Source organism: Pleurodeles waltl, chromosome 10 (assembly GCF_031143425.1).
Source record: "Pleurodeles waltl isolate 20211129_DDA chromosome 10, aPleWal1.hap1.20221129, whole genome shotgun sequence".
NCBI lineage: Eukaryota > Metazoa > Chordata > Amphibia > Caudata > Salamandridae > Pleurodeles > Pleurodeles waltl.
Window position 1 is genome coordinate 493930152 of NC_090449.1, and position 12078 is coordinate 493942229.

Genomic DNA, 12078 nt, shown 5'->3' on the forward strand with positions numbered 1-12078 from the left:
CATTTTCTAGCTATTGCATCAAGAAATTTAGATTCTATTAGGGACACGGAGGCGGGGATTATCTCACTCAGACAAACATTTCATGTTATGTTCTTCATGTAATTTCATGTAATTGATGATTTCAGTAAACGTGTACTTTTATTATCATTTAAGAAATTACCCTTCCAAGGATATGGTTGTTTCTTTTTTGGCATTTGGCTTATTCCATTTCTTGTCTCCACAAGGGACAAATACTTCATCTACCTGAATATCCTTGAGGAATCCGTGTGGTTGATTCTTTCCAGTTCCAGGTATGCATCTCGCTATGGACGCTGCCTCTCGAGTTCTACAGCATCATTATCTGGCGCAGTTCCAAAGGTGTTAGATTCTTCATGGGGATGTTCTTCACAATGTTGTACTCTTCTTAAACTGGTTCATTAAAGTTTGCAAAGAAAGAGGAAGGGCTTGTGTGTCCAGGACTTCTATAAACATGGAAGTGATATGATTGGACGAGGCCATGATAGAGGCTCATGGAAAATGTAGTTTAAAGTTTTGTGTATTTTGATTGGCTGTTGTTTGACCAGTAAAGGGAAGCATAATCCTCACCTCTGTGTCCATAATAGAATCTAAAATTCTTGATGCAATAGCTCAAAAATGTTTTATTCTTTTAGGTTGCGGCTCACACGACGCAGAAAGGGCAGAGGGAGATTAAATTAAAAATAAGTAAATAATTAAAAAAAACACTTGCCTCCTCTGCAGGCACAGGCACCCAGCCTGCCCTGTGCCAGTTCTGATCTGCTCAGAGCAGCATCAGGATTGGCTAAGAGCGGCCAGCCAGGGAGCTCCCTGGCAGACTGTGCATGCTCTCTCCAGCCCAAAGAGCCCTGTGCGCATGTGTGTTTGGCTGGCCTGAGACGGCCAGCCAAACACACATGCGCTCTCGTCACCCCTGTGGCCCTGCCCCCTTCCCCCCCAAAAAAAATTATAAAGTTTATTATGGTTTTTGGGGAAAAGGTTTGCAGCTGCCACTACTGGCGGAGTGGGGGTTGGGGGGGTGACGCTCCTCCACCCTTATGGAGGAGGCGCCCTCGATTCTTTTAAAAGTTTAACACACAGAAATATATGCCCCCCCCTTCTGTGCTCCAAAGTCTTTTAACCCCCTCATTCTCTGGGTTAAATGCCACAAAGGTGCTTCTTTGTGGCTTGCTTGCTGCTATATAGGTTTAGGTAAACACACTAAAAAGGGTTGCATCTCTAGGGCAACGCAGTCTGGAGGAATGAGGCAAAAAGACTCCGAAGAGGGTAACCTTGTTGAGCCCTCTCTCCTGCAGCACCAGGCCTGGGAGGGTTGATGTGGCACCTAACATACAACCACTATACTCCAAACCAGAACACAAAGGTAAAATACATTGTAATTTACATCACTAGCGCTCTCTCACACACAAGTGGAAGACTTATTGCATTGCAAATCCTTGTTTGAGTCTGCTCTGCATATTCCCGAAAACTCGGAGGATAGAAGACTTTAGCACATCAAACCATTAGTTGAAACCATTTTTATGAGAAAAACCAGACACTTTTAGCCAAAGCACTTTTTTCCTGATTATCGTTAAAAAAATAAAAAAATGCCTTATTTTGGGTATTTGTCCCGTGCTCTCAAAGAAAATGCAGCACGTGGTAAAGCCGAAAACAAAAAATGTAAGAGCGAGGTCGCTCGCATTTTCAGAAGCAACCAATGGGAAACGGCGGAATATCAGCCAATCATATTCTGTACGGCACCGAGGACGCGACCCTGCGAAATAGACAGCTAGCGAATCACTTGGTCTCGAGCTCCTTTCCCGGGAGTTTTTGGCGATTGGAATATTTACATCCCAAGCCAAGGTCCTGACGCTGGCTTTCTATTGGCCGTTTTAGAATGCCGCGAAAATAATTACTTACCGGTTCGCGAACGATGCTGTCAATCAAACCTTACGTTCCGCATAAATGACCTGACAGATGAGGCTAGAGTTAATGGATGCCGTGACGCGATTGGTTGTAGCCCGACGTTGGTCTTTCTAGCGCGCGCGCTGATTGGCTAGTGCAAGTTGGCGCCAGTTTTAGTTGCTAGGGCCAGGGAGAAGGCGCCAAGCGGTCAGAGGCTGGGGTCGCGGCAGAGAACAAGCCGGAAGTAGGGGCGGGCTGCCTGTGCCCAGGTGCGGCCATGAGCTCTCCTCGCTATTCACTTGTGTTTTACTTTTATAACAAACTGTAATACGTTTTTTGGTTTGATTTTAAAGTCTAGTCTGTCAGTTCTATCCTCCAGGTATCCGCGCCTTTTACGGGCAATTTATCCTGGTATACTGACCCATTTCGTCGTCCACAGAGCAAACTTTTAATAGTGGATCTACGAGAATGGGAGACGTTTTAATAAGTTTTATTATATGTTGCCACCGCATGCGTCGCTCTTGTGACTTTTCGGCGCGTGTTCTTTTGGTTTCCCTGGCCTCTGTGTGACCTTTTCTTGTTGGTCTGTCTACCTGCTGTTTCTTTTTAGCTATATGTGACTATAAACTATTTGACTTAATTCATTTACAGGAGTCATTCGGTTGCACGCTAGGTTGATATGTTATGGCTGTTTGGTCTGACATTCAGTGTTTTAAAAAATATAATTGTCGTGTTTACATCTGTTCTCTCGTGTGTATTCTTTGAGTACTATGTTTTTTGTTATTTCTGAACCGATCGACATCTATCGAATCACAGCTTCAACATTTTTATTCTTGTATGTCTGTGGTCCACTAAACCGTACACACATTAATTTAATAATGCTTACGTTGTTTGGTTGCAGGCGTGAAGAACCCCACCGCGTCACCTTATCGAGACCATGGACGGCTACCGAGCTGCTCCGACCTGGGGAACCCGCCGCCTCTCTCTGCCCGCTTCATGCTCCCCTGGCCTCTCTCTGCCAGTTTCCAAAGCCCTCTTCAGTTCCGAGACCACCCCATCTGTGCTGTCTCCCATGACCAACCTAGCTCTCACTATGGACCAACTGCAAGGGTTGGGAAGGTAAGCTTAAGGATTTGGTTTGCTTGTTACCCGAATCAACGGAATAGTTTTCTGCTGTATGGTAAAACCCTAAGTGGTGAGTTGGAAAAGCATTCCGAACTCGCAGAGTACATTTTGAGAGATATTCTAAACTGTAATTAGGAGCGGGGTGAGTTGTTACCCCCAATGGGGGTTTAGAACGTGTGTACGTAACTTGTATTGCAGCATTTATAGACTGATCGAATTTCAACAGCAGTTGGGTGTCACCTGCATGTGAAGTTATGAACTAACTGCTAGCAGTCTGTAAATGTTAAAAATAATCGGGAATAAAACTGGAACTTGTGGTACATTATACCAGAATAATCGGGAAGTGTAACAGCCACACAAATGGGTACACGTGTCAAACGTTTTAGCCACGCTAACAGGGATGTCTTGTTGCAGTGTTATATCGTTTTAATTATCTTAACTGGAGTTCCAAATTATATATACATACTTTAAATTTCAATAGTCTTTAAATAATTTATGGAACTCAGTTATGCATTGGTCAATCTAGTAGGTCTGAATTTAAGTTGCTAACCCATGCAGCGTAAGCTCGTTTAAGCCGTGAGATTTTGAGGAAATAAAGTTTATTCTATTTAGAAGCTGCCTGTTCTAAAACAGTCCTGTGTGTGAAGACAAAAATAAAAATACCACAAACGGGTAAGAGGGTGTGGTAAAGGAACACTTCTTTATCTGTAATATCATTTGGATTTCCTATTGTGGGGCAGTAGGGAAGGGGTAGGGCTTCGCTGTGAAATATAACGAAATATTGAAAGAGATTTAAGATGGGCCTAATGAATAAAATCCCACTGGCACTACAAAATGGGTCTATATCTTACATCACACGAACCCTTCTAGGTTCACGGGCTTCTTTTCTCCCCAGCCTTTCCTCTTCGTAAGATGCACGCTTCAGTGTAATGAGCTTGCAGGTTAGTTCTAGTTTTACTAGAGCAGGGCTCTTGCGATACACGGGCCATGTTGCATTAACGTTTTCCCCCTCAAGTTTGGTGTGACTTCAGACGTCCTTAAGCCCTACAAGCCAAACGCAATTTGCTTAATTGTGCGGCTGGGATTTTGTTAGTGCAACTGTGGAACTGCACCCAATCTGCCATTACCACTTTCTTGTTCCACTGGTATACATTTTTTTTCTCTTTCTTTTTTCCCTTAGCCCTTCTGAGACACCTAAGAAGAGGATGTGTTTGGAGACTGGTGCCAGTTGGCAGAGGACTGTATCTTCAGATTCGTCAGATGCAGGTTTGTTGGTACATGGCACAGCCTCATTATATCCAAAGGATATTGCAACTTTTTGGTCCATGAATCTGGTATAGCAAATAAAGAAAAAATAAAGGGAGGATAGTAGTGGTAATTAACTTCACCTCCTGTGAGTGTCATACCGTAGCATAAGTCAGATTCCGTCAAAATTTGGTGTGGTGCTAGATGGTTGCCTATTACCCTCTACCCCAAGGCATAGACACATGCTTAGTAGAGTACATATAATGCAATAAATCAAGATAAAACCATAGCACATCATCGTCATAGACTTTATTCGGCTGTTCTCGAGCCATTAAAGCACATAATAAAGCTGTACACTCCTAAGACTACGCAAAAGGAATAATAAACAATTTAAAATAAGTCAAATGCAGTATAAATGATCATAAGAATTCATAAGTTAACAAAAATCCATGTGCATTCATGCACAGCCCCATAAAACATTTGGGCATCTGTGTAACCCACAGAGTTTGAAATTACTACACAAGTCCGAATCACACAATTTCTAAAAAAGATGAATGCATCCATATAAACTCATTTTGGGTAAACATGGGGATTAACTCATGAAGCACCTCCATAAATTAAAAATGTAATATGAGACGGTATAATACATGGAGCTTGCCATAAAAAAACACAGCAAGAAGGATCAAACAGGTTATAATCTGGGCAACTTCCTTAAAAAAGCAAGCTGCATTAAGTCTTTGATCGGGCCAGATGTAGACCAATTGGATGCAATCAGACAAGCGACAATACATAGTTGAGGAGAGGGAAAACTCCTTAGGACTCCTAAGGGGGCTAAGCCTAGGGTCCAATCGTCCGCTCATTCCTACAATCTTTTATGAACTATTAAATTACCAATCATAATTAATTAAAATGGGATATGTTAAAAGCATAGGGAACTATTCAAACACAGGGGCCCAAAGCACAAATGCTATTTGTTGTCCTGATTTTAACGTTATGGATAGTGATAACATTTGATGTAAAAATGTCATGTTTAAAACCATAAAATAGACACTAAATGGGAAAGAAACCTCCCCAAAGGCAGGCCCAACTATGAGTCCCCAGTGATCCTGCGTTCTAATGTAATGTTAGAGATCGGACACTGAAATAACCCTGAGACGAAAAGACCAAGCTGCTGTCAGGAACTTGGTTACCGCACTTACAACCAGGGTAGACAAATCATATTTACATATTCTGTAAGCATTAGCTCGATCATATAATAGCAGAGTTTTACAAAGCGGGATGATCCATCTTCCCCTTGGATTTTTGTTCAGAGGGCAGAAGAATAAGATGTGTTCAATAGTTTCCTCACATGTGTTACAATGTAAACATTTATTGGCCTCTGAACTATTCTGCGGCCAACGGGCAGTGAAACTATTAACTGGTAAGGTTCCATATCTGAATTGAAGGAATAGGACACATGCATGGGCGGGTATGGCGAGATCCAAAAATTGCTCAGGCCTTGGTTCTTGTTTGACCATCAGGAACTCAGATGTCAATCGTCCCACCCCATTGCTATGGAGGATCTCCTCATTGGCCTTCTCCCAATACCTTTGTTTAACTAGTGGGATGGGATTGGTGGGAATCAACTCCGGCCTCTCCCAAAAAAGGGGGAGAGCCAGTTTGTCCCCAGCCAATTTCAACTCCCTTAACCATATAACCTTTTTCCAGTTACACTGGGTCTTTGTAAGGTCCTTGATTGCATCTCGGAAGGAAGCCAGTTCTTCTTTTTTCCAAATGCGGATCCAATATAGAAGGGGCTTAAGGCCTGCTATATCTTTAATGCTGTTTGTTCCAAAATCTAAGCGGGATCATCGGTGTGCCCTTCCCCAACCTAGATATATACCTAATAAAGTGATTTTTTAATTTGAAGGGCATCCAGCTGCCTATGAAAACCCCAGAGCTCTGCCCCATACAATGCTGCACCTCGGATTTGAACTTTATATATTTCAAAAGTAGGGTTTAAATGTGGACTGACTACACTTCTTGCTTTTCTAATGGCCGCATCCCAATTACCCGAATCCATTAATCTAATCCCCAAATAATCCTACTCCGCAACCCTTTCCAAAGGAGTGGAATTAATTGAGCTAGTCAATTTTGCTTGATTTTCCGTGAACTATATATCATGAACTTGGCTTTCCTAACATTAACCTCCAGGTCAAAATGTCTACAAAACAAACAGAATTGGTCAGCCAAATTTTGTAGTCCCTTAGGTGTTTTGGCTAATAAGATGGTGTCATCCGCATAAATCAGACCTGGGATTTTCTTACTGCCAGTTTAGGTGAATCGTTACAGTTGGTTAAGTAATTAATGCAGTTATTTATATATAAAAGAGAGAGGGTAGGAGCTAAGACACAGCCTTGCCTAACTCCTCTTTCAATAGCAGCTCGGTCAGTTAATTGGCCATCTTTGCCACACCTGACCTGGGAAAAAGTGCTTTCGTGCAGTCAGACTATAAGATTTAAGAGGCCTTTAGGGACGCCCATTGTAAGGAAATGCCTCCTTGGCATGGTTACCCCCTGACTTTTTGCCTTTGCTGATAAGTTTTGATTTGAAAGTGTGCTGAGGCCTGCTAACCAGGCCCCAGCACCAGTGTTCTTTCCCTCACCTGTACTTTTGTTTTCACAATTGGCACACCCTGGCATCCAGGTAAGTCCCTTGTAACTGGTACCCCTGGTATCAAGGGCCCTGATGCCAGGGAAGGTCTCTAAGGGCTGCAGCATGTCTTATGCCACCCTGGGGACCCCTCACTCAGCACAGACAGTGCTTGCCAGCTTGTGTGTACTGGTGAGGACAAAACAAGTAAGTCGACATGGCACTCCCCTCAGGGTACCATGCCAACCTCACGCTGCCTATGCAGTATAGATAAGTCACCCCTCTAGCAGGCCTTACAGCCCTAAGGCAGGGTGCACTATAACATAGGTGAGGGCACCAGTGCATGAGCACTGTGCCCCTACAGTGTCTAAGCAAAACCTTAGACATTGTAAGTGCAGGGTAGCCATAAGAGTATATGGTCTGGGAGTCTGTCATACACGAACTCCACAGCACCATAATGGCTACACTGAAAACTGGGAAGTTTGGTATCAAACTTCTCAGCACAATAAATGCACACTGATGCCAGTGTACATTTTATTGTAACATACACCCCAGAGGGCACCTTAGAGGTGCCCCCTGAAACCTTAACCAACTACCTGTGTAGGCTGACTGGTTTTAGCAGCCTGCCACACTCGAGACATGTTGCTGGCCACATGGGGAGAGTGCCTTTGTCACTCTGGCTAGTAACAAACCCTGTACTGGGTGGAGGTGCTTCACACCTCCCCCTGCAGGAATTGTAACACCTGGCGGTGAGCCTCAAAGGCTCACCCCCTTTGTTACTGCACCACAGGGCACTCCAGCTAGTGGAGTTGCCCGCCTCCTCCGGCCACGGCCCCACTTTTGGCTGCAAGGCCGGAGGAGATAATGAGAAAAACAAGGAGTCGTCACTGGCCAGTCAGGACAGCCCCTAAGGTGTCCTGAGGTGACTGACTTTTAGAAATCCTCCATCTTGCAGATGGAAGATTCCCCCAATAGGGATAGGAATGTGACCCCCTCCCATTGGGAGGAGGCACAAAGAGGGTGTACCCACCCTCAGGGCTAGTAGCCATTGGCTACTAACCCCCAGACCTAAACACGCCCTTAAATTTAGTATTTAAGGGCTCCCCAGAACCTAGGAACTCAGATTCCTGCAACCTAAGAAGAGGACTGCTAAGCTGAAAAACCCTGCAGAGAAGACTGAGACACCAACTGCTTTGGCCCCAGCTCTACCGGCCTGTCTCCCCACTTCTAAAGACACTGCTCCAGCGACGCTTTCCCCAGGGACCAGCGACCTCTGAATCCTCAGAGGACTGCCCTGCTCTAGAAGGACCAAGCACTCCAGAGGACAGCGGCTCTGTTCACCCAAGACTGCAACTTTGTTTCCAAAGGAGCAACTTTAAAACAACTGCATTTCCCGCTGGAAGCGTGAGACTTGCTACTTTGCCCCCGGCTCGACTTGTGGAGAAACAACACTTCAGGGAGGACTCCCCGGCGACTGTGAGTAGCCAGAGTTGCGCCCCCCCCCCCCCAAGCCCCCACAGCGACGCCTACAGAGGGAATCCCGAGGCTCCCCCTGACCGCGACTGCCTGCTTCCCAGATCCCGACGCCTAGTAAAGACTGTGCACCCGCAGCCCCCAGGATGTGAAGGATCGGAACTCAAGTGCAGGAGTGACCCCCAGGAGGCCCTCTCCCTTGCCCAGTTGGTGTACCCCGAGGAGCCCCCCCTTGCCTGCCTGCATCGCTGAAGAGACCCCTTGGTCTCCCATTGATTTTACATTGGAAACCCGACGTGTTTGCACACTGCACCCGGCTGCCCTGTGCTGCTGAAGGGTGTACTTCCTGTGCTAACTTGAGTCTCTTTCCCCCCCCCGTGCCCTACAAAACCCCCCTGGTCTGCCCTCCGAAGACGCGGGTACCTGCTGGCAGACTGGAACCGGGGCACCCCCTTCTCCATTGAAGCCTATGTGTTTTGGGCACCACTTTGAACTCTGCACCTGACCGGCCCTGAGCTGCTGGTGTGGTAACTTTGGGGTTGCTCTGAACCCCCAACGGTGGGCTACCTTGGACCCAAACTTGAACCCCGTAGGTGGTTTACTTACCTGCAAAAACTAACAAACTCTTACTCTTCCCCCCCCCCCCCCCCCCCAGGAACTGTTGAAAATTGCACGGTGTCTAGTTTTAAAATAGCTATATGTGATTTATGTGAAGACTGTATATGCTATTTTGATTTTTCAAAGTTCCTAAAGTACCTACCTGCAATACCTTTCATTTAAAGTATTACATGTAAAATTTGAACCTGTGGTTCTTAAAATAAACTAAGAAAAGAGATTTTTCTATACAAAAACCTATTGGCCTAGAATTGTTTCTGAGTGTGTTCCTCATTTATTGCCTGTGTGTGTACAACAAGTGCTTAACACTACCCTCTGATAAGCCTACTGCTCGACCCCCACTACCACAAAATAGAGCATTAGTATTATCTATTTTTGCCAGTATCTTACCTCTAAGGGGAACCCTTGGACTCTGTGCATACTATTCCTTACTTTGAAATGGTGCATACAGAGCCAACTTCCTACACCCATATTCGATAATGTCAGCCAGAGTTTATTTCTAGGGACCAGATCAAAAGCCGCTCTCAGATCGACAAACCACAAATAGGTTCCCGCCTCAAACATCCACCGTCTTCCATTTAATTGCTAGGAACCTCAGAACCTGATCTATTGTGCTAACTACAGGTCTGAACCCTGTCTGAAGATCCAAAATGGCTCCATTCTCTGTAATCCACTCATCAAGGTGGAGCAGAATCTGCTTTGCGAAAAGTTTTTGTAAGTTGTCAAGTAGACAAATTGGGTGATAATTAAAGGGGTCACTAGGACTGCCTTTTTTTTTTTTTTTTTTGAAAAGGGGAACTATCTCAGCTCCATTCCATGTCCGGGGAGGATGGTGGGTGCTCGTGCGGCGACCGCATTACAAACCAACTTCAAATAGGAGCCCAAATATCAGGATTCTATTTGTAGAGGTCGCCGGGAATTTTGTCAAGACCCGGGGCCTTGCCCACTTCAAAAAGGTTACTGCTGCCTTAGTTTCTGCTAAGGTAAATTTGATTGGGGGTTGTAAGGAAATGCCTCCTTGGCATGGTTGCCCCCTGACTTTTTGCCTTTGCTGATGCTATGTTTACAATTGAAAGTGTGCTGAGGCCTGCTAACCAGGCCCCAGCACCAGTGTTCTTTCCCTAACCTGTACTTTTGTATCCACAATTGGCAGACCCTGGCATCCAGATAAGTCCCTTGTAACTGGTACTTCTAGTACCAAGGGCCCTGATGCCAAGGAAGGTCTCTAAGGGCTGCAGCATGTCTTATGCCACCCTGGAGACCTCTCACTCAGCACAGACACACTGCTTGCCAGCTTGTGTGTGCTAGTGAGGACAAAACGAGTAAGTCGACATGGCACTCCCCTCAGGGTGCCATGCCAGCCTCTCACTGCCTATGCAGTATAGGTAAGACACCCCTCTAGCAGGCCTTACAGCCCTAAGGCAGGGTGCACTATACCATAGGTGAGGGTACCAGTGCATGAGCATGGTACCCCTACAGTGTCTAAACAAAACCGTAGACATTGTAAGTGCAGGGTAGCCATAAGAGTATATGGTCTGGGAGGTTGTCAAACACTAACTCCACAGCACCATAATGGCTACACTGAAAACTGGGAAGTTTGGTATCAAACTTCTCAGCACAATAAATGCACACTGATGCCAGTGTACATTTTATTGCAAAATACACCCCAGAGGGCACCTTAGAGGTGCCCCCTGAAACCTTAACCAACTACCTGTGTAGGCTGACTGGTTTTAGCAGCCTGCCACACTCGAGACATGTTGCTGGCCACATGGGGAGAGTGCCTTTGTCACTCTGGCTAGTAACAAACCCTGTACTGGGTGGAGGTGCTTCACACCTCCCCCTGCAGGAATTGTAACACCTGGCGGTGAGCCTCAAAGGCTCACCCCCTTTGTTACTGCACCACAGGGCACTCCAGCTAGTGGAGTTGCCCGCCTCCTCCGGCCACGGCCCCACTTTTGGCTGCAAGGCCGGAGGAGATAATGAGAAAAACAAGGAGTCGTCACTGGCCAGTCAGGACAGCCCCTAAGGTGTCCTGAGGTGACTCTGACTTTTAGAAATCCTCCATCTTGCAGATGGAAGATTCCCCCAATAGGGATAGGAATGTGACCCCCTCCCATTGGGAGGAGGCACAAAGAGGGTGTACCCACCCTCAGGGCTAGTAGCCATTGGCTACTAACCCCCAGACCTAAACACGCCCTTAAATTTAGTATTTAAGGGCTCCCCAGAACCTAGGAACTCAGATTCCTGCAACCTAAGAAGAGGACTGCTAAGCTGAAAAACCCTGCAGAGAAGACTGAGACACCAACTGCTTTGGCCCCAGCTCTACCGGCCTGTCTCCCCACTTCTAAAGACACTGCTCCAGCGACGCTTTCCCCAGGGACCAGCGACCTCTGAATCCTCAGAGGACTGCCCTGCTCTAGAAGGACCAAGCACTCCAGAGGACAGCGGCTCTGTTCACCCAAGACTGCAACTTTGTTTCCAAAGGAGCAACTTTAAAACAACTGCATTTCCCGCCGGAAGCGTGAGACTTGCTACTTTGCCCCCGGCTCGACTTGTGGAGAAACAACACTTCAGGGAGGACTCCCCGGCGACTGTGAGTAGCCAGAGTTGCGCCCCCCCCCCCCCCCCAGCCCCCACAGCGACGCCTACAGAGGGAATCCCAAGGCTCCCCCTGACCGCGACTGCCTGCTTCCCAGATCCCGACGCCTAGTAAAGACTGTGCACCCGCAGCCCCCAGGATGTGAAGGATCGGAACTCAAGTGCAGGAGTGACCCCCAGGAGCCTGCCACACCAGAGACATGTTGCTGGCCCCATGGGGAGAGTGCCTTTGTCACTCTGAGGCCAGTAACAAAGCCTGCACTGGGTGGAGATGCTAACACCTCCCCCAGGCAGGAGCTGTGACACCTGGCGGTGAGCCTCAAAGGCTCACCCCTTTGTCACAGCCCAGCAGGGCACTCCAGCTTAGTGGAGTTGCCCGCCCCCTCCGGCCACGGCCCCCACTTTTGGCGGCAAGGCTGGAGGGAACAAAGAAAGCAACAAGGAGGAGTCACTGGCCAGTCAGGACAGCCCCTAAGGTGTCCTGAGCTGAGG

General features: G+C 46.8%; 1 protein-coding gene across 5 annotated transcripts in view; it reads left to right on the plus strand.

Moving 5' to 3' along the window:
- Positions 1 to 2054: 2054 nt before the first annotated feature.
- Positions 2055 to 12078, plus strand: part of CDC25A (cell division cycle 25A) — a 179736-nt gene continuing 169712 nt past the window's right edge. For 4 of the 5 annotated variants that reach the window (XM_069210821.1, XM_069210824.1, XM_069210823.1 and 1 more), the window contains exons 1-3: positions 2055 to 2168; positions 2801 to 3018; positions 4205 to 4290. In XM_069210821.1, the coding sequence (XP_069066922.1) occupies positions 2837 to 3018; positions 4205 to 4290 (268 nt within the window). In that variant the 5' untranslated portion in view covers positions 2055 to 2168; positions 2801 to 2836. The other variant, XM_069210822.1, reaches the window with a different exon arrangement.